The 23606-nt window shown below is 39.5% G+C and overlaps 1 protein-coding gene across 1 annotated transcript; it reads left to right on the forward strand.

The window, feature by feature from the left end:
• The first annotated feature begins 222 nt into the window (after positions 1–222).
• jbug (filamin-type immunoglobulin domains fbug) lies at positions 223–23606 on the forward strand. Its single transcript, XM_011299824.1, has 23 exons — positions 223–524; positions 2301–2680; positions 4556–4680; positions 4783–4913; positions 5151–5364; positions 5452–5757; positions 5892–6047; positions 6155–8363; positions 13761–13907; positions 14098–14325; positions 14609–14923; positions 15047–15265; positions 15370–15690; positions 16576–16797; positions 16949–17136; positions 17613–17817; positions 17938–18075; positions 18467–19939; positions 20065–20208; positions 20595–20753; positions 21645–22208; positions 22447–23372; positions 23455–23606. Exons 2-23 carry the CDS (start codon positions 2311–2313, stop codon positions 23521–23523), a joined length of 8829 nt encoding a protein of 2942 aa, XP_011298126.1. The 5' UTR covers positions 223–524; positions 2301–2310; the 3' UTR covers positions 23524–23606.

Here is a 23606-nt window from a genome sequence, read left to right on the forward strand (position 1 = left end):
AGGAGTATTCACTTGTCCGTTTCTTCAGGTGTTTATCTATTGGTTGTTTGAAGGTATTTGACTGTAGTGGGGGATCGTCGTGGAAAAGCCGAAGTCAATTCTCTTCTTAGTACAGAGGGTACAGAGAGCAAAACGTAAAATTGGTGAGAGGTGGGGATCCAGGTGGGATAACTGGTGGCAACAAAAGTTGAATCTAGTGGGGCCCAAAAGTCGTGAGTGAGCTGACGTATGCGGTGGCTCGTCGTGTTCGCAACATCCGTCAAAATAACCCACGGGAAAGGCCAAAAATGGCGTTTCAACGATAATAAACCCACCAAGTTGTTCCTCACTGGTTGTCGCAACATTCACCATTTTATCCATCTCTCATTTTTTTTTATATCACACATTACGGGGATTGCATCGATTTTAATCCAGATTGATCGAGCGAAGAAATTCCGAACTACTTTCCCCGGTTGACCAAACGGAGAAAATTGGCGCGGGTTATTTGTTTTGTTTATCCTCTCGACATTTGTGAATTCAGAGAAGTGAGTGATTTTTGTGATTTTTTTTGTGAATGCATTGAGAAAAATGTGTCAAGGTGGAGAAATTTCTTGTGTTCATTCGATCTTCATGTATTTACATTTGTTTTTTTGTTTGGTTCTTGTGGAATATCTCAGAACCAATTGGCACTACGGGATGGCGTCACGGAAATAGTTTTATTGTTCCTGTCGAGTAAATTCCGTCAGTCCCTGTCAAACTTATCTTTTTGGTAAAAAATTGAGGATACTAAGTTTTTTTTTCGATTCGGGTACCGTCAATGCTGCTAGTTACTCATGTCGAGTTTATCAAGAAGGGAATAATACGGATTTTACGTTTTATGTGAATTCAAGGATTTTTTTCCTCTGCAGTAATTCAATGGGAAGATACGGTCTAATTCAATTTTGGGATATGATGGAAAAACTTTATTATTCTGGGAGAATTAACATATTTATGGGGATAGATAAGACCAAAAATTATCAGTTTCAAACACGAATGAGTAATGTGTCGAAATCATATCTTTAGAACTTTACTCCATTTATTTTCCACTTATTCTTCAACTAGAATTCTTCGAAAACCGCAAAATCCTTCTTAAGGAACTTTTTAAAAATAGAATTTAACATTACGTCAAAGAATAATCGGTAAAAAAAATTTCCAAATTAAATTTATCACTTCCGGTACCATTTTCAATAAAAAAAAAATCCACAACTTTTGAATTATTCCAAGGGACAATCGCACAAGGAGCTGTCCATAAAATTAATCAATGTTTACACAAGTTTTTAAAATTAACAATTGACCTGATGATTTTCCTTCGGCTCGTTGAATTCGCGACGCACATGGTGATGGCCAGCCGATGATGTCACCTGGGTTGAGGTAATCCTCGTACCGAGAGTCACAATCCTTGATTGTTATTTTTATTTTTTAAATTAAGTACACCACTATAAACGGCACGTGATTAACGTCGCCTCAATGAAGAGAGGAAAAACGGGTTTAGCTAATTTTCTCGTGCTGTCACTCAAAGATTATTATCCAAGTGCGTAAACATCGAGTGGAAATAATGAAGTGAATAATAGTCATATCGATATCGATGTATCGAGAGAAACCTATTGTTTACTTTTTCCTTCTCCATTCGATTTTCCATGGTATGGGAACCACGGAAATCTCTATGAAAGCACGTTACATACCTGCACATTGTTGGCATCGAGATAAGCAATCTCGTTACTTTCACCCGTGTGAAAACCTTAGGACTCCATCCACTTGTGCAGGTTTGCCTTGTGATACGCAAATGACAGTCAATGTCTTGACTTTTTTTCATTCTCTCTTCATTTTTCTCTTTTTTTTTATTAACGGAATTCTTGTGGCCGGTATTTAGTGTCCTGTTTCATCTCCTTCCAAGATGTTAGGAAAGAAGGGAAATAACGTTACAGTCGTGAAACAGTTTTCTATGAATACGTTATACGAGAGTCAGGCTTAAAATACGCGGGGGAAAATTTATTCCACTCAAATTTTATTGATCCAATCTATTTTTTTATGAGTCCATCCCTCGAATAATTGGTGATTGATTGTAGATTTTATTTCGGTTTATTTTAACCAATGAAGAAATATAAAAATTATCTTATCCATTCGTGAATTATAATCCTGAAACATTGGTCGTCTATGCGATCGTTACAATGTGGGTCATCTACCGACCTTTAGCTTCACTCAATTATAGAAAAGCGTTTCACAAGAAATCTCTTCACCTGAAGAAACCAAGTGTTGAGTTTAATTGAATTTAATTCACAAAGAGAACTAAAAATGCAATCGGTGGAGCAACTGCGACCGGAGGAGCTGGTGGGTTTGGTGGCTCGATCAGCTGAGGGTACAGCAGCCAAGGGGATGTCGATAAAAGGAAATGAGGATCTTTGGGTTGAGATTCAGGCGAATACCTTCAGAAATTGGGTGAATGAACACTTGAAACATGCTGGTGATGCTGGAGGTGGGCCTGTCATTGATCTAGCTGAGGACTTTCGGGATGGTACTAGACTTTGTGCACTTGTTGAAGTCCTGACTAAACGCAGATTGCCCAGGTGGAACCCAAGACCTGCTAATCAGCACCATCACCTGGAGAACGTATCCACTGCACTCCAGGCTATTGAGGCTGACGGCGTCAAGCTCGTTAACATCGGTAATTATTTATCTCTATAAAATCGCTCGTAGAAAGTTCACTTCAGATTCAATTAACTGTCTATAAAGGAAATTAAATGTTGTAAACTGTTGATTCTAATTATTATCAATCAGATGTTGTCATCAGGATCAAGGGTTGGGATTTTTTTTATCCGGAGTTATCCTGGAATGTTGAATAGCAACAACTCTGATGCCAATACTATCATTTTATATGAAAATAATAGATTCATCTCACTCACTAATCTCAAATGACAATCCAGTAGGAAATATCTTCGTGACAGAAGTAATTAAGACGACACTGAAAGGTGGAGTCAAGGCATTCCAGATGCTGATGAGTAATATTCCGCGTATTGTTTCGTGGAAAACCACCTTGGTACGTGTGAACTGGTTCTGGAAATCAGATACTCCTGATAAAAGCCTTGAGAAAGGTCATTGATGCATTCTGTTATCAAGGAAAAAAGGAATGACACTTGAAAATGACAAATTAAATGAGACCGACCATCAGAAGACAGAATCTATTTCCAATTAATTATTCTGACATTTTTCCCTGGACCTACGATTATAAATGGAATCAATAATTTTTTTCGCCCATTCCTCATTGAAGAATGGAGAAAACGATTAGATTTCTAGCGGCATTCTTTCCCTCATAAGCGCATTCGTTTGGTGTATTGGACACCCACGTTAATATCCCAAATATAGACGTGACGAGGAGTCTGCAGACTTTCATCGATTCAAGTCCTTGAAATTATTACGAGGAAGAGACAAAATTTTCAATTGAACGTATTAATTTACCGACGTTTCCCTTACTCACTGCATTGGTGACCCAGTTCCTCGAGTGCATCATCATCCTTCTCATGGTCATCCTCATTATCCCGGTAACGATGACTTCCAGGAATTTTTGAATTAGAGAAAACATTGTCATTATAACGAGCATTTGTCACGTACTGTTTGGTAGGGATTAATTCTGTGAAATTTGATTTTAATTAGAGTAACAGTTTCTTCGGTGCAAAAAAAAAAGAATTTCAGGTGAGGTATCTTGCATCATAAACTGGGCAATGAGTAGCCCGCGAGGTTGTTGCCTTTCTCGCTTAGAACATCGCCCACCTGGGTTCACAGCACTCCTCCACGTTTTATGTTGAATTTAATCAAAAAAAAATTGAGAAATTTCTATCAGCGCATTATGGTTTGGCATTTTATCACCGAAGAATTACAGATTTCACTTCTACCTTTATTCATCCCCGATTTTTCTTATCGTGCGACATTTGTCACACATTTATCCGCAACTTATTAATTAATTGGTCATTTTTTGCATCGGTCTGGTCAACAAATTCCCAGAATCTCCAGTGAACATGAAAAATCGTGGAGTGCCAATCGAATTTTCCGAAATTTCCTCGAGAGTCATTGCGTCATATTTAATTCATTCGGATAGATAATAATTTCCGAATATAGCGATAAAAAGAACAAAACAGAATAAAACCACAGGTTGAAAGTAATGATGACTGATAATTATTTTCGGTACTCATTAATTATTTTCCGTTTATGCTATTTAACAATCGGCTGGAATCATTAAATTTCCTATCATCGTATCGACTAACTGCAACGACTCGAGATATTCAAAGCGTCTTCCAGGTTGGATAATAAAATGTGTTCCAATGTTTGACTTTATATGCTTACATACTCGTTACATCATTTATGACCTAATATAACAAATGTTAGATAATGATTTATGAGCTATCCTCCACAGGTGAACAATAAATTATCGAAATCTCATTGGCGATTCACCGCAAAAATGAAAAAAAAAATTATCATTCATCTACGGTGGTAATAATAATTTTACGTTGCACTTTGGCTTAATTTCCCTTTTTTGGTGTTTTAGGTAACGTTGACATTGTCAATGGTAATTTGAAGTTAATTCTCGGTCTCATATGGTCTCTCATTGTCAGATACCAAATTGGCAAATCCAAGTTCCCACCGAGGAAACTCATGCTCGCTTGGCTCAAGGTCGGTGAAATTCATCATTTATGACGCATCTTCATATTTCAATGACAATGATTTATTTACATCGTATTATCATGTGAATGAATAATTTATTCAATTGCACAGGCTGTTCTTCCGGAGTGCAGGGTAAATAATTTTACCACTGACTGGAATTCAGGGGTTTATCTCAGTGCATTACTAGATTATTGTAATCCTGGATTATTTCCCCATTGGAGACAATTGGATCGTACCGATAGGTGAGTTCAAACATTCCGTTTGATAATTATTTTGACAGTAATACCTTTCGAAGTGACATTTCCGAGGAATTCCATTGTTCTGTAATTCCCTTGCGAAATGGTGAACTAGGATAAGTGCATTTTTTTTCCACAAAATCTCTTGGAACCGAATGAGACTTCCGCTGTACCTCTCGTCTTTATTATTTCGCCAATAATTTTTTTATCCATCTTGATTGATAATGAAATAAATTTTTCCAGTGTTTACAACTGTCGAAAAGCTATGGAAATAGCTAAACGTGAATTCGACATTCCAGTGGTGCTAGAACCCGAGTATCTGGCATCACCCTATCTCGATGAGCTATCTGGTATGACATATCTCTCCTACTTCATGAAGGAGGGTTCACCAGGTTTCCACGCAACCCTCAGATGGGTCAACTCCCAACTCACTCATGCGCCAGTTCGGAATTTCACGGTGGACAGATTCAACTGATTACAAATCATTGGCAAATCAGCCAGGAGTAAAGATGTGTAATTTTTTTTTCTGATTGATGTCTTTCAGACTGACTGGAATAACGGTCGAGCGCTCTGCAGTATTGTGAGGAATCTAGGGGGACCAGCCCCCATGTATGACAAAATAAATCCTGATCCCTCATACTGGGAGTCAAATATCCAGCAGGGAATCGATGGTGCCAAGAAGCTTGGAGTTGAGCCCATTCTCAAGGCTAAAGACATGGCTGATCAGAATGTTGAACATTTGGGTGTCATGGCATATGCTGCGCACTTCCAGTGGGTTAAGCCTCGCCCTCAGGCCAGCGAGCAAATTGCTGTTCACATTGAAAGTACATCGGCCAGGGTTCAACAGCCGGTTAGTTAACCAGTTGGATTTATTGTCCATTGAGAATTAGAGTTCACCAATAATTGAGTATTGTTAGAAAAAAAATTGCAGCAGAGGTATATTTTCTTCTCAGTGCATGAAAAATCGGAATTATTTTATTTCAGGCAATATTTAGATTAGAAATGCTATCAAAAGAGGCGAATTCTCGAGAGGTTCGTGGTGAGATAATAAGCCCCTCAGGAAAGGTAGAGTGTCGACTCACCTGGAACGGCATCCACGGGAAAGGCACCTTCGTCCCTACCGAAGTTGGAATGCACAAGGTTCATTACTCCTAATTACTAATAACTCCTTCAGTTATTATTGCCGATAGAAGCATTGCAATTCAATATAAATAAAAAATAATCATTATTACGACCATACCTTGCAGTTGATGGTGTATAACGACGGTGAGCTCGTCAACGGCTGTCCCTACTACTTCAGGGTGTTACCTCCGTTAACAAAAATAAAATCCCCGGGTATGGATCCATGCGCTATTGGTTCCATCGTCGAGGTTCTAGTCAACAGTTACGGAACTAGTCATGACGGCATTGACGTTACCGCTTGGTCCCCCACAGGACGATCTCTGCCTTGTCCCGTCAAAGAAAACGGTGGAGTTCACACTGCGACATTTCAACCCGACGAAACAGGGGAATGGAGCATTGCAATAACCCATAAAGGAACTCACATACAAGGCGGTCCATTCACCTGTTTCGTTTTCGATCCCAATGGAATAAAATTGCTCGACACTGAGGGCGCAATGCCAGGTCAGCCCTTATCATTTATCGTCGATGCAACAGGCACTGGTGGCCTCGGAGACATCAACATTGATATCGTTCACGATAAACAATCGATTCCATTCAGGATGGAAGATATTGGACATATGAGATACAGAGTCTCTCTGCATCCACGAGACGCCGGAAAATACAGGGTCTACCTCTACTTCAACGGCTCCGACGTTCGTGGCTCTCCAATTTCCATTCGTGTTGGTACACACAAGAGCAGACGATCAAGAGAAAATTCCAAGCTCGAAAGTTCAAAATCGTCCCTCGAAAAACGAATGAATGGTTTAAACATCACTGATTCTCCATCACAAAAACGACAATCTCCCGTGTACAAAAGCAGCGCGCAACCCCAACGATCATCAGAGAGTCCAACCCAGAACTACCGAGACTACTCTCATCACCAGTCGTATAAAACCTCCAACTACTCAACTGAAAACTCTTCAGCCTATCACGTACCAAGCCCTCTGAACAACTCGAGATCACCACTCCCCTCGAGTCCCTCTCTGATCAAAGAATCCAGAGAGATCTACTCGTCCTCTTTCAATCGGTCTCGATCTCCCAACGCCCAGAGTCCAAGTTTAATTAAAGAGTCTAAAGATATCTACGCGTCAAGTGCACTGAATCGATCGAGATCACCAAATACTCCATCCAATACCATCAGAGATACTCAGAGCTCAACTCTTATCAAGGAATCTAAGGATATCTATCAATCCTCTTCATTTAATCGATCACGATCTCCTGTCACCACTCCATTGGGATTCAGACCTTCTAATGGAAGCCCAATAAACAGGAGTTTCAGTCCTAGAGTGAGTAATGAGAAGGATTTTGGGAGGAGAAGAGGATCAGTTGATAATGGGGTTATTGATACTAGCAGCAATGTCAGGGTTTCATCCAGTGGAGGACCCAGGAGAGACTCTTGGGACGCCATTGCCAAGACTCGAGCCATGCTGAGTTATGGGAGTCTCGAGTCTTTGGCTAATCTTGCTAATTCCTCATCAGTGGAGAACAACACTAAGGTTAATGGCAATTATCGCAATGAGAGGAGTGACAGGAGTGAATATAATAATTATGCGATTAATCATGTGAGTCATGTGGAGAATTCTAGTAACTATTCCAGTCAGAGGTTTACTGGTGCTGATTACGGTAGTTCGATAAAGTTCAATGGGGAGAATGGCAATGGAAGAGGCTACACTCATGGAATCCTCAAGAATAAAAATAATAATTATTATAAGAGTGAGAAAAATGTTGATGGGATTGATGGGGTCAGCGAGAGGTTCAGCAATGGAGCGAGTTTTGTGATGAATCAGGAGAAGAGGCAGGGGAATTCTTTGGCGACTGGAAGTGCTTTGGAGGTTCTGCCGGTGCATAAACCTACGAGTTTTACGATAGATCCTAGTATTGATGCTGGGAAAACTACTGTGACAATTACTGGACCCAATGGAAAACAAGTTTCGTACCAAAAATCAACCTTAAGAGGTCAAACGTATACTGTAACAGCTGACAATGTTGGAGAACACATAATTCAGATTATGGTAAATGGACAACATATAAAGGGCTCTCCATTCAGGTCTCAAGCATATGATGCTAAAGCTATTCAAGTGGATAATATTCCTGATGGAGTTGTCAACCAACCGGTGGAATTTGAAATCGATGGCTCAAGAGCTGGCTCCGGAAACTTAGAAATTCTTGTAAATGGCGGTCATGTGACGAGTTTTGTACGTGCACTCGGCAGTCAGAGATTTCTGGCATCATTTGTACCACATGAGGCTGTAACTCATCTCGTGGAGATGACTTTCAATGGCGAAACTGTCCCTGGTGAGTCTTTATCATAATTTCTTCTACTAGCTATTGAAAAAAACTAGTCGTACTTACACGTGTGATGATGTAATGCGGTGGAATAGACGTGGAATATTCGTTGATTACGCAATGCCCACAGGAAGGCATTATATTGGAACGAAATTTCGAAAGGGCTCTCAACCATTTCTTCTACTATCACTTTGGATGAGTAATTCAACAATTGGTGTAATAACTTATTATTAATTCAAATATAAACTTTCGGTACTGATTATTTTTCGTTGGTCATGACAGGAATTAGAGATTTATAGTTATGAGTTTAGAAACTATTTTGGAAAGCGGTGGATTCCTCGGGAAAAGCTCTCATAATTATTTTTTCTAATGCCGCTTATTACTGAGATAATTCGATAATTATTGAGATCAGTTATGTAAAGTCGACGGAAAGATATTCACGATTTATGCAATTGTGGATAATCTGGATGATGTAAGGATAAAATGATATTTTTTTTTAGTAATTACTTCTCTGGAAAAGCGATTTCCCTAGATCTTATTCTAACGTCATTCAATGCTAAAATAATTAGAAGCTTATCTATCATATTCTGATAAACGTGAAGTGCAAATATTCGTGGAGTCGTGCATTCTGGAATTAAATATTTTTATTGAATGCAAATGTTTTTTCATAATAATACAGCGCGGAAATATTTCATAATTGAAATAAAATATTTCTTCGTACGTGACATTCAACCCGACTTTTCCAGGGTCACTGACTCAGTGATTTCTTTTCCCAGGAATGAAATTGTGGAGTCGCCTCTCATTTGCTTCGAGAATCGCGGGAATAGAAATCTGAATCTTCTCGTTTCAACATTTTTCCGCTCCGCATTAGAGATTATTTAATTTCCTCTCGTGTTTATTATCCTGTGAGGAATCGTAAAATTTATCCTTGAATATTTTCTTACTGGAAATCCTTCCAAGAATAATGTCACTTTATTTATGACTTTTATTCTGGTCTGGAATTTTTCGAGTGATATATTTTGATATTTTCATCGATTTTCGAAAAAAAAATATTTTCATCGATTTTCGAAAAAAATTCATGTTCATCGAATTTCGAAAAAAAATTGATGTTCATTTCTCAATCAAATTAATTTTTTTTCTCGACTAATAGAGAGGTCCGCTACTTCGAACTCACGAGTTTTCGCGAGAATTTTCAAAAAAATTCATTTTTATCGATTTTCATGGGTGATGGTCCAGAAATTTTTGGAAAAAAATTATATTTTCATCTCCCAATCAAATTAAATTTTTTTTGGACTGATAGAGAGGCCCGCTACTCAGAACTGACGAGTTCTCGCAAGAGTTTTCAAAAAAATTCATTTTTATCGATTTTCATGGGTGATGGTCCACAAATTTTTGGAAAAAAATTATATTTTCATCTCCCAATCAAATTGAATCTTTTTTCGGACTCATGGAGAGGTCCGCTCCTCGGAACTCACGAGTTTCCCCGTGAATTTTCCAAAAAAATAATTTTCATCGATTCTCGCAAAAATATTTTTTCATCGATTTTCAAAAAAAAATTTATTTTCATCTCTTAATTCCTTCAAAACGACAATTTCCCAATTAATTATCTTCCAGGTCCAACGGTTATTATTAATTTTCTAAATGGACCTTTGGGAAAAAATTCTTTTCCCAGTGTAGGTGACTGCAAGGGTCATTGACGTTTTAATTTTTCACACGTACAGCATTGTCCCACTAACCCGAATCACACTGAGCTCAGCAGTCAACTTTTCTCTCTCTTGTACAGTCAATCCTTCCGTATTCTGCTAAATACTCATATATCGAAGACAGTTTAGGTGTGGCCACTACTCAATGCTAAGGTACTCCGACGTATTTGGTAACGTGTCTTATCCACGCCCACTATTTTTCCTATTACACCTCTCAAAAGCCCACACTATCCAACTCTTTTACCATTTCCGTCGAAAAAAATTATTCTCATTGTGATAATGACGCGATAATTAATGCCTTCTATTTTGTTACTTGACATCATTCATTTAATTATGAGTCTTGAGGGTCTTTACATGATTCTTTCTGGAGGAATCGATCCTTCCACTAAATGTTTATTGATATAATTTCGGTTTTGCCCAATGAAATACGCCCACTCCCCAATAAAAACCGGAAAAATTCCCTCCAGTTGTTAACATTATTTAAGTTTTATTTGTCAATCGAATTCTCAGAGGAGGCGGAATATTTTCCACGTCTTTCTATCCTCATTTCTCATACAACTGCACTCGGGAAGCCCACAATTGAGAATGCCAATCACGCCCATTTCAACGTTAAAATTTATCTCAACACTCGATCAATATCCACGAGCCCTAACAGAGTGAACAAATTATGTCCCAATATCATTGTGGATTGGCAGATTATTTTTTCCAACATCTCATTCTCACCAGACCGACTAACCGTTTTTCACTTTCGATTTAATCAAAATTTATGCTCACTCTATTACCTATCTCTACGCAACAAAATCATAATAAATAAATGAATGAATATCCGATTATTATAATTTTTCGAGTCTTTCATTTGGATTGGATAATGATTTTTTTGACAACACGCCAAGTCCTGAATGAAAAATAATTCAACGCGCGAATAACATTGAATACATAATTTTATCCAGTTTAATTGACTTTCGTTACCATTTGCGTCATTAATTTCGATTTCTTCGATATCAACAAATGATGCGGATCGTTTTCGTATTTGATATACCGAAGTCCAGAGGTTTTTACACCCAAGTTTTACGCATGTACTTTAGAAAGGAAGTTACCAATGAGGAAGACGGTATTGCGCAATTATACATTCGATTCACGCCTGTTAATCCTCCCTGCAATTGTGTTAAGTATCCATAATGATGATAATGATTATGAAATATTATGCCGGTGTGAATTAACCGGTTTGAATATCATCAGCATGATAAATTGAATTTAGATATTTCTGGAACTAATTAGCATTTGAAATTCACATTCCATTCGTCGCCATGAAAATCTAAACAGCTGTCAAAATTATGTAACAAAATACCAGAGCAGATATGGATATATCAATTATAAAACAATTAGACCCCGGGGAATTTCACAACTTCACGATTGCAAGTACTTGTCCAGAAAATTCTTGTGGCAATCGAAGGGAAAAGGTACCTCTAATATATTCATGGCAACAATAACCAATTTACGTCACTGATTTTTCCCGTGGCAATTGTCAATTATTGGAGCAATCCTTGGGAATATCTGGTGCGTAGCCTTGGATGGCCCTTTGAAGCGTGACTTCCAAGGAAATCCCCCCAAAAAAAAATAATAAGTCCTTCAAGCGAGACGCAGTTCACTTGCCCGACGAGACTGGAAATGGTATTTACACCGGGTTATGGACGAGAGGGAAGATAAAAAGAGATAAAAAAAAGATGAAAAAGAGAGACGAGAGGAGAAGACCATCGGCATTTGTGTCACTGGGAGCGGTGATTTCAACGCGTGCCAACCAGCACAGGAGACGAATTCCACATTGAGATTAGATGAAAGTCTTGCATGATTCAATGAAACATTCAATGAACGTACCAACTACTTCGGTATTTACTCAGTACAACCTGACGTACAAATATAAAGGAGATAAATAGACCTCGATACAGTTAACCAGAATTTATTGTCTCAGCTCTGACCCACATCCAAGGTCACTATCAAACTGGTGGGGGGACTATTTACGAATTTTATTTATTCATGCCAAAAATTTCCACGAATTCCCGTTATTATTATTTACAAAAATGCCGTGATTGGAGGGGATATATTCGGGTCTGAAGAGAAATTTTTCATTCATTTTATCGTTTCGTTAGGATTTATTTTCATGTCTTATCGTTTACGAGATCGAACAGGTGACCCTCGTACTCTGCGTTTTTTGTTAGAGGATATTTATTTTTTTTGTGAGTAGAATGCGGTCTCCCAGGGACTTGTATTTGCATCCGATCTCTCGAAGTGTATGTATGTGAATCGAGTGTCTTGATTGGGGTGCAATGGAGGGAGAAGCCAAGGAAAGATGGATGGAGTGGTACCAGGTGTGGATGCAGTGGTACCAGTGCCCGATATGCATTATGGCAAGAAAATCCCAATGAGAGACTTCATCCATTCATTTCCTAATTCTATTTTCCGTCGGTTGTAAAAAAAAAATCGATGGGGTTTAGGTGAAATTTTTAGGAAAAGGCTTTGAATCGTTTTTCGTGAACATGATTCAATGCAGATTTAATCGGATTCATAATTCAGATCGATTAAAATAAATCCTTCATTTAATTAATCATAAACACAGATGTCCCAAGAGAAATCAGTGAATATGCATCAAAATTTCTCCAATTCTCCCAGAACATAATCCTCCAGGTCATTCTGCAAACCGCTTTTTCCCCGAGACATCTGCAAACCAGTCTGGAATTTTTTTCCTTGCACCCTTGATCTGAAATCCATCCAAACCCCAGCCTGTGAAAAAAAATCTTCCAAATTCGGTAGAAATGAAGGTCAATCGAACTTTCCAATGTTCCCTACGTACATATACAATTGAAACCGGAAGTATTTTTTGTAATAGACCGGAAGATCTGAAAGTCGAGAAGAAAAGAAGACGAAGAAAAAAAAAGTCTGACCCAATAATGAAGGTTCCCCTGGGGATACATAATGTACCGGTTCCTTTACGGTTTCTTGCATTCCATTTCACCAAAAATTTCACTGAGAATGTGATGACAGTCTCGGGGGATATGTACGTCCCTGAGAATGGTGTGCTGGAGTGGCGGACTTGGAGCAAACACACTTGTCTTGCTCCTCGGCTGAGTCCGTTCGGAATCGGTGAATCGTTTGTGCTGACGTACCACTAAACACTTCCTCCGTTCCCCTAAACACTTGTTCGAATTATCTCGATTTATCCATCCCCCATCGTCCACCGTGTAGTTGAATATTTTCTTTCAGTCCTTCAGTGTCAGAAAAATGGATTTCTCCATCAATCGTCTCGGTAGATCGAGAAAAGCCATCGACGGAGATTAGTGAATCCTGTGGTCGCGCCCCGTACGTTGGAATCTGTGATGCATCGATCGTTTTCACCGTTCAATAATTAAAATCGTCTTCATAAATTGTTATTTCCGTAAATTCACCGGTAAAAAATCGGTCGCCGCGCCGTAAATTTTTCTATTTCAGGGAATATATATTTTTTGGGTGATTGAGGTATGGAGTGATGACCAATGTTTATGTAATTGAGAACAATTATTTTGATAATAAGACCTGATGGTTGCGTGGAATATTTTTCGTGTGCACTGAGAGATTATTTTTATTATTTTTACATTTTAATTTGTGTGGAGTGATTTTTTTTGTGGATCGATGAAGTGATGTTTAATTTGAGTGGAATTTTGGGGTTTAGGTTCACCTTGGCGAGTGGGAATCATGCCTGGTCCGAAGATGTCAGTCCTGGGGGACTCGGTCAGGCTGGTACCCGCTGGCAGTCCCGCGTTATTCGAACTCTCCGCCCTTGGCTTCACCAGTAAAGAGATTGACGTGCAGATAATAAGTGAGTGAATACCTGATGAACTCATTAAATACACTGAGAATATTTTATTACTTTACAACTGAAAAAAAAAATTTTTTAAATGAGCAACGCTCATTGAAAAAAAATATTTTCCCACAGAATTTTATAATAAAAATGTTATTAAGAATTTGTATTTTTGGAATTTTCAATTGTAATTTTAATTGTGGATTAGCGCCTTCTAAGCGACATACACCTGCACGTATCGATGAGGAGCCAGGGCGACCCGGAGAGTTTCGGGTTGAATTCACACCCAACGAGGTTGGAAGTCATCTTGTGGAGGTGAGGATCGCGGGACAAAAGCTACCGGCTGGACCACTCATCGCCAAAGTTTATAATAGCAGTCTCATTCAAGTAACTGATGTGCCGAGTGCCGTTGTTGGTCATGCCTGTCAGTTCAGAGGTAAATTCAACTGATCAATCCATTCGTTATCATTGAATTACTCGGTTATTTCGATAATGAGTGGTTGCAGGTGAGGGCTCACTTCCTCCGTGATTCAGTGATACTCCATGTTCAGAATTAAATCAACTCACTGTGATTACAGCGGTCGATAATTTTTTTAATTGAACATTGCATTTTTGCTATTCACATTTATGTCGGAATAATAATCCGAAAAATTCGGAATTTCTCTGCACAAAAAAAAATTGAAATGAATTTGCAATAAATTTTCAACTTATTCTTGCAGTTGACGCGAGTGCCGCGGGTGAAGGTCAATTAGAAATATCCATAAATGAGGGCGAGGTACCAAATCACGTGCAAGTGGTTGGTGGAGGTCGTTGCCTCGTATCATTTACTCCTGACATTGCCAAACCCCATTTGATAGACATCAAGTTCAATGGCGAAGCAGTACCAGGTTGTCCCTTCGTCTGCAATGTATCCGATACAAGCAGGGTAATTCTGAGTTTAAATCATCTGGAGCTCATTCCTGTCGATCAGCCCGCTAGCTTTCATATGGCTGTTGATGGGAGTGGAAGTGCAGAATTGGCCGTTTCCGTTAGGGGTATGTTTTCTATTGAAAGTTCATCATTAAATCATACTGAATCCATTCAATTGAGTTATGGCAAATAAATCTGGACTTTCAACTTCTATATCCATTTAGTTGCAATATTTTTTCTGTTGCCAGGGCCAACGATAGAATTACCTGTAAAAGTAACAGGCAATATTCACAGTGGATTCACAGCTGAATTTACTCCTCGTGATGTTGGAGTACATTCAATAAGTGTTGAGTACAATGGCCACCCTGTCAATGGTACGCCATTCCTAGCGAAGGCATTCAACGCTGATAAAGTGTTAATTGGACCAGTTGCAAGGGGTAATGTCGGTCAGCCAACTCATTTCACTGGTGAGTTAAACCGAAATGGTGGACATCGTCCTGAGGGTATTCCAAAAAAATGTCTCTCGAAATTTGGGGCTAAAACCATTAATTGAGTCTTTAATTTCTCGCAGTGGATGCCAGTCAAGCAGGCGAAGGAAACCTCGAGATAACAATATCCGCCCGTGGTCAAAACATCCCCACTCAGGTAACTCCCCAGGGTAACGCTCGGTTCTCCGTAAGTTTCGTTCCCTTCGAAGCTTGCGAGCATGTTATAAACATAGCGTTTAATAAACGAACCGTACCTGGATGTCCAATAATAACTCGAGTGGGTGGTGACAGTCATGTAACTGTCAGTGGGCAGGCACTTAGCAGTGCTGCACTCGGTCGTCAAAGTCACTTGACCGTCAGTAATGTTTCCGGTAGCTTGGAAGATTTAGAAGTTAACGTTGAAGGTAAGAAAACTCCGCATAAATAAAAAAAAAACAACTTGGCAATTTTAATGACTGAATTATCGTCTTGCACCAAATTATTCAGCACCAACTGATCCATCATTTATCACGATTATCTGTTTTATTTGTCAGAAGCACAAACTTTTCTAATTTATTGGGGATCAATGTGTCTACCACAATTGTCTAATCTATAATTAATTGAGTGTCTCATTTCAGTCGATTAATCTGATTTAATTCAAGGGTGCATACAAATTGGACTGAATCTAATCCAATGAAAAATGAGAAATGGCTAAAAAGGAAAAAACAAAACATACGTATCTGTTCCAGGTCGGCCAGCTTTCAGACTACGACATTACTAGACTCCTTCAAATATTGAAAAACAAAATCTCAAACACTCATTTTCAAGATATTTAACACTAACAATGTGGACTCTAACGAACTTGGTGGTGGGTACTTAACATGCTACTTAGCTTCTTAAGATTCAATTACCTCTTTACATCTATCCCAACTAATTACTAGGGGCAATATTATTCACCAGGTGCTATACCCAACATTCTCTAATTTAATTATTCTCCTTCAATTGTTCAACAATTGAAAAATTGTGCCAAGCATGGTAAATGCGTTAGATAAGATAGATGAAAGGTGCGTTCAATGTTATTGGTGGTTCTTGCTGATTAGGGCAAGTCAATTCAAATAGTTATTAATCAAGGCTTAACAATGAAGTTATTCAATCTTAACCTAGTTGAGCTTTTTAGTGCAATTTAAGTGTAACAGTATTGTTTCATGAGGGAAGAGCCATAGAACGTCCCAATAATGAATAGTCTCTGGCCTTGGCTGAAATTGAATGAACAAATTGTATAAAACGACTAACAAGCAAGGACTTGATAGGACCCAATGGACAGGCTGTACCAGCACAAGTCACTGACAACAAAGACACTACCTGCAGCGTTGCATTTACACCGAGAGTTGTTGGTGAGCATAGAATATCAGTGAGCCATCGAAATGTACCGGTTGTTGGAAGCCCATTCAGCTGTAAAGTTTATGATGTTACGGCTATCAAAGTTAAAGATGCTCAACGAGGTGTTGTGGGGTTGCCAGTTACCTTCTTAGGTACGAATTTTTTTATTCCATTTTTTTATCGTATCTAATCAAAGTATCATCCAAATTTCAGCGAGAAATTGAAAATTATAAAGAGGGATGAACATTTTGTCATTTGAAAAATCGAAGGAGGGAATTAATGCAATTATTAATTTTGTGGCAGTGGAAACCAGCCAAGCGGGACCAGGGAATCTTGAGGTAACTGTCAATGGGGGGAGAGTGCCTACGTCAGCCCAAGCACAGGGTCCTCACACCTATGCCATATCTTTCACACCGAGGGAAGCTGTCGTCCACACTGTGGACCTTAGATTCAACGCCGAAGATGTCCCTGGCAGTCCATTCAGCTGTCAAGTAATTGTTAATTTTATCATTTTTTCAGATGGAAAGTAATACGCGTATTATTCAGGTTTCAAATTATATAATTCGAAAAACCTGAATATCTGGAAAATTTTATAGGTTTGGGTCTCAGAATTTTAATTGGTCCTAATAGGAGACAGCAATGCGATCAAATTGAAGAAATATCTAATTAGATGAAAAAAAAATATTGCAATCATTCGTACCCATTAAATCATATGGCTTTTCCGTCGTTCATCGCAAGGTCCAGTGCATTTTGCGGATTTATTTTCGCGATATCAAATTGCGACAACTGCTTTGAAATATCGTCAGATAAATTAATATGCCTCGCCCTCACAGAGGCAAAAAAAAATAAAAATAAAAACGTGTTCGTTATCTGAAAAATTGAATCCACTGAACCATTTCTTAGATTCACTTTTTATATCATTGGATTTTTGGAGAAGAAAAAAATAGTAATTAATGCCCTGAAACAGGTGAGTGACACAGCGAAGGTGATGATCACCGAGGGTCTGGAGAAAGTATCGGTGAATCGTTTGGCAACATTCAATATCGAAGCTGATGCATCTCTGGGTAGTCCAACGGTGGAGGTGCTCTCGCCCACGCGAGAAAGTATACCGGTGCAAATAAAACAGGGCATTCACGGTTCATACACAGCAGGATTTACGCCGAAGGATGTTGGTTGGTATCATCGCAAGCATGAACTCATTCCAGCGATGACATAACTTATCATTACGCTAGAACAAGTTTTCTCTCTCTGTTCTCTTTTTGTTATTTTACAACGTAATCGGTATTTTCCAGGTGATCATAGTGTTGAAGTTAAATTGGGTGGATCACACATTGAGGGAAGTCCGTTCCTCGTCAAGGCATATAATGCGGATAAAGTTAAAGTTACGGACATCAACAGCGGAGTTGTCGGGAAGCCAGTATTCTTCAGTAGTGAGTACTTTTTTTTTTGAATAATATTTTGCTCGTTTATTACACACATATATTTTTAACTTAGCTATGCGCCGAAAAAAGCTGAGACAAAACGGTTCATGATTTTTTTTTTTAAGGGTTAGGCCCATTAATGGGATTTATTCGTTTTTGAGACGAATTGACTTAATTCACTTCAATTAATCGCGTAAACGGTCGAGGAACAAGTAATGGGACCGAAATACCACGTTACAAAATTTTCCAATTGAAATTAATTATCAAAATATTTTATCACACCTTTTCCGTTTTTTTCGAGAGTTATCCCTACGAAAAAATAGTGTAGACTCATCAGGTTTTACCAGTTAGCTACTAAATTAATCCCAAAACCAGTCTGAATTGCTCATTTGACTTGCAGTTAACGCCAGTCAGGCGGGAGCAGGCAATCTCGAAATAATCGTCGCAGTGAACGGTAAGAACGTTCCCAACTACGTTCAAAGCGAAGGCAATGCAAAGTTCCGAGTGAATTTCAAGCCCCAAGAAGCGGCAGTCCACAGTCTGAGTGTTCGTTTCAACGGTGAACCAGTGCCTGGTTCTCCATTCAGTTGCAAAGTCGTTGGGGCCGGTCAAGCCGTAATAACAGGGAGTAATTTAAAAATGGGAGCAGTCAAGCAACAGATCTCCTTTACAGTAGATCCACAGGCTCCATCAATCAACTGCGATGTTATCGTAACACCTCCATCGGGAATAGCTATTCCAATAACAATTGAACCGATTGAGGGACGCTACAACATAAGCTTCACCCCCACAGAAGTTGGTCGACACAACGTCAGTGTCTTCGTGGATGGTGAACCAATTAAAAATTCTCCTTTTCCCTGCAACATTTATGATGTCACGAAGGTACATGTGTCGGGCTTGACCGAGGCCAGATTGGGCCAGGCAACGACATTCACAGTGGATGCTGCCGAGGCTGGGGAAGGTACCCTGGAACTCGTCGTCAGCACGAACAACAATACAGTCAAGGCAGAAGTGGTGGCCTGTGCCCGAGGGCTCTACGATGTGACATTTGTCCCCCAAACAACTAGCACTCACTACGTAAATATTTCATTCAACGATGATAATGTACCAGGAAGTCCCTTCAAATGTCCAGTAGTGGGTGGTGGATTAGATGGACCAACAGTCATCAGAGTTGGAAGTACTGCGTACATGGACCTCGATATGCCAAGACTCGATGGTCCGGTGTCTGCCGAAGTCACTGGGCCTGATGGAATTATTATTCCCTGCACATTGACTAAATTATCCTCAACTTTGTACAGAGTCGAGGTCCGAACGAGACAAGTTGGAAGCTATAACGTTATCTTCAGTGATGGGCACAAGATTATTAGCTCTCAGTCATTGCAGGCGTTTGATCCGAGTAAAGTTACGATTAAAGAGATCACCGATGCTATTTGCCATCGACCAGGAACGATTGTAGTTGTGGCGTCGAAGGAGGCAGGACCAGGAAAAATCGTGGCGTCTGTTAGAGCTGGAGGTGTTGATGTGGATCATGTTGTCAGGGAGAGTGAGAGTGGAGTTTATGAGGTCATCTTTCATCCTACCAAGGCTGCTCCTCATCGGGTTCATATTAAGTACAATGATGTGCATATCCAGGGGAGTCCTTTGGAAGTGGCTGTCAGGGGACCTACCGGTGGCAGAGAAGTCACTGCTACTGGTCTTGGCTTGTACCAGTCGTGTATCGGTAAAGTCACGTCGTTCACTATTGAAACATTGGGGAGACCAGGCAAGGAGTTTGATGTGGTGATCAGTGGACCGCAGGGAAATGCTGTACCTGTCCGGTGCTACCAGCATCGAGATGGAAATTTGTTGGCTGAATTTACTACGAATTCTATCGGTGAGTGGTGAATCAGTTGGAAAAATACGTTTACTATTTCGTAAAAATATGAAGGGCGGTTCCTTGAGTATCACATGAAATGTTTTAAATTTTTATTTGAAAAATATGTACCATTTCTCCCATAGGAATCTACAAGATTGATGTTCTACAAGGTGCGAAGCCCATCCTGGGTTCTCCATTCTTCTGTCAAGCATTTGATCCAAATAAAGTGAAACTGCAGGAACTAGGACCCACCACTGTATCTGTTCACGACCGTATTGCTTTCAAACGTAAGTCATATTCTTTAATATTCACTAGAGTGAAGAATGCGAGACAAAAAAACACCGTGCTAACTAATGACTCGATAGCACGAAAGTCTATAACAATGTTTGGTAAAAACGTGAAAGCGCAATAGAGCAAGGTGTATGCACGAGAGCTTGAGAGATGTTTCAAGGCTGTTCAGGGGAAAACTAATTGCCTAGTTTTTGATGTATTATCGCGATACCGGGAGGAAAATACAGTGCAGTCTACTTTCAAATAGCCTTGCGGTGAGTGTTCAGGTGAACAGTCGAGCAATCCGAGTCGATCTTTCTAGTGTAATAATTTACAATAGTTGAAGAGTTTGAAACAAAAGGATTATATCAATTGAAGGGCAATCGTGATATATTTTTTTTAGTGATTAAAAGTGAGGCTGGTGTAGCAGATTTGGATGTGACTGCCACAAGTCCTTTGGGACAAGAACTTCCACTTCAGGTGACACCACTCAACGACGGAGCTGAAATGATTGAATTTTCACCGAGTGTTCCTGGATCTTACATGATTAATGTGACCTATGGTTAGTGGACATTCATAATTTAATTCGATAGAAATATTTGGAGAGGAATTGATTTGAGCAGAAAATATCGCAAGGTTTTTTTTTTCACGATATGACTGACTTATCACTTGTTCCACATCATCGGTGATTTTTATAGTGACCAACAAATAAATGAGCCATCGGTTCCCGATCATTACGAAAAGAAAGTAGTCATTTAATCTCAGAGGATTCATTGGAGTGAATTTTTTTTTGTTCAAGTCATTCACGAAATCCGTGCACTTGAAAGGAAAAAAAAGAATAACATTTCATTTATCTTAATTGAGGAAAAGTAAATCTTATGAATTATGCACCAGTGAAAAAAAGTTTCTATTGACGAAAAATGAGGGCAAGTCATTCTCACAATCGCTCATTAGAAATGAATAATTTCCATTAGTGATTCAAACTCTTTAAATGGTGACGTCGTATAATAATGCATGCACGATCTATTTGCATAATTATATTCTTCTGAATTTCACATGCAAATCCTTGAAATACGATTGGAACGCAGAACGAGATAAAATGACAATTGAATTTCATAGCGCAAGGAATTTTCTTTAATTCCTTGATAATTATTATGCGGTCTTCTCTCGATTTGGAAATAGTTTCCAAAACGTGCATTAAGCAGAAAACAGGCTTATCAAGTTTCTAGAATGCTTCGAAATATTTCAAATGTCATACTAAACACTTACAATTCCAATGAATGAATTAAAACCTGAAAAAATCGGTATCGAAATACCGGTCGAAAGACCGTACGAAAATTCGAAACAAAATTTTCCTGAAAAACCGCAAAATGATGCAACACGTTTAACATTTCCATTCCCCTTCACAGAAAAAGTAAAAATAAATAAATAATGTTTAACACCAACAAAACAGGAGGAACACCGATTCAAGGCACCCCATTGGTATGCACTGTGGAGTCGGCGGGTCAGGCCCGTGCAAAGGGCGAAGGCTTGTTGAGTGGACACGTGGGTAAACCGGCTCATTTCATTGTTACGGGAACTCGAAGTCCTCCAGCAGTGCAGGTTGACGGTCCAGACAGTGTATCAAAGCCATCAATTGAGGCAGGAGCTAATCCAGGCATCTGGAACATCTCTTACACCCCGACAGAAGTTGGTGTATTCGATGTTCGAGTTGTTTGCGCAGGCCAGCAGTTACCAGGATCCCCTTGGCACCCAAAAATCATCGACACGAGGAACCTAAGAGTCATCGGCGGTTGGGCAGCTATTTGCGACGACGTTGGTCGCCTCAAACTGTCCCCGAACAGTAAAATAAGTTTCGACACAGCTGAAGCAGGACCTGGAGAGCTAACAGGGACCATTGACGATCATCCCATTAACTTTGAGATGACGTCCAACAATAGACTGAAGTTAATCCTCCCACAGCTCAACGGTGGAGAGCACCAGATGGAAATTTTGTTCAATGGTGTTCCTTTCCCAGGTACGATTTCCATTCCTCATTGATGTCTCTCTTGTTCGATATATGGGCGTATTACGTTTTTTCTTGGGAGAGAAATGATGTGTCGATTTCACTTTACTATTAGCTTTTAGCAAATATCTAGGACTTCGGAGACACTGAAATTTCTATTGCGACTTCTCTTGCAGAAAGCAAGATGTACATGTGCCAATGAAAACTCAAGGATTTTATTTTAATTTGGGAATTTAATTTTTATTTCCAGGAGCTCCAAAGCTAGCAGTAGTTCAGGAACTAGAACCCCCAGTGCAAGATACTAGTAGAGTCATGCTCAGAGGTAGAGGACTGACATCAGCCAAAGTTGGTGAGGAAGTTAGTTTTACAATCGATGGATCACAAGCCGGCAATGGCACCCCAAAAGTCCAGCTTTTCTCACCCACAAATGAAGTGAATGTCCTATTGCAACATCTTGGAGACAGTGTTTATCGTGCCAGTTACATTCCCTTGACATCCGAGTCTCTTTTAATGACTGTCTCGTGGAATGGAAGGCAATTGAAAGGATGTCCTCTTCAAATCAATGTTACGAGTGCTGCAGATGCTTCGAGGGTAATCTGTTCGGGTGACGGACTGAAGAATGGAATTGTTGGACAAGAAATCCGAAGTTTCATTGATACGAGGAGAGCAGGCCCAGGGGAGTTGACAGCTCATTGCGTGGGACCGCACAAAGTCGCGTATTGCGAGCTTTATGATCATGGCGATGCGACTTTCACTCTAAATGTTAAACCACAGGAGGCTGGGAGACACGCCCTAACGATAAAATATGCTGGTGAACACGTGCCTGGCTCGCCATTCACTCTGAGGGTTTCAGGAGCTCCTGATGCTTCTAAAGTGAGAGTTTATGGACCAGGCATTGAGCACGGAGTCTTAGCGACATTCCAATCTCGATTTATCTGCGACACCCGAGGGGCTGGGGCAGGACAACTGACTGTACGAGTCAGAGGGCCAAAAGGTGCATTCCGAGTGGAAATGCAGAGAGAAACCCAAAAAGACAGAATAATTCTCTGTCGTTATGATCCAACCGAACCTGGAGATTACAGAGTTGAAGTTCGTTGGGCTGGAGTTCTCGTTCCTGGCTCACCTTTTCCAGTTAGAATTGTTGATACGCAGGATGAATTACTGGTACTCACTCAGGTGATTAATTTTATCCTCAATGAATTGATTATCAGACAAAATATCAGAATAATATTTCCGAATTTTACATTTTCTTTTGCAGACACCAGATACTTATTCAACGGGCCATCATACATTAACTTCCTGGCGAGGATCCCAAGCGATTCTCTAACATTTCCATGTTAATCCTGTTATTATCGATTTTTTTTCATAAACTAATAATAAATATTATATAATATATCATATTATAACTTA

This window comes from Fopius arisanus, unplaced genomic scaffold, assembly GCF_000806365.1.
Source record: "Fopius arisanus strain USDA-PBARC FA_bdor unplaced genomic scaffold, ASM80636v1 scaffold00015, whole genome shotgun sequence".
Classification (NCBI taxonomy): domain Eukaryota; kingdom Metazoa; phylum Arthropoda; class Insecta; order Hymenoptera; family Braconidae; genus Fopius; species Fopius arisanus.

Excerpts from the sequence above, each read along its gene's own strand:
- jbug (XM_011299824.1), top strand. The coding sequence starts at position 2,311 with ATGCAATCGGTGGAGCAACTGCGACCGGAGGAGCTGGTGGGTTTGGTG. Across the intron at positions 15,691-16,575 it reads TTTAGAAGTTAACGTTGAAG|GACCCAATGGACAGGCTGTA; the intron begins GTAAGAAAACTC and ends AGGACTTGATAG. Across the intron at positions 23,373-23,454 it reads AATTACTGGTACTCACTCAG|ACACCAGATACTTATTCAAC; the intron begins GTGATTAATTTT and ends TTTCTTTTGCAG.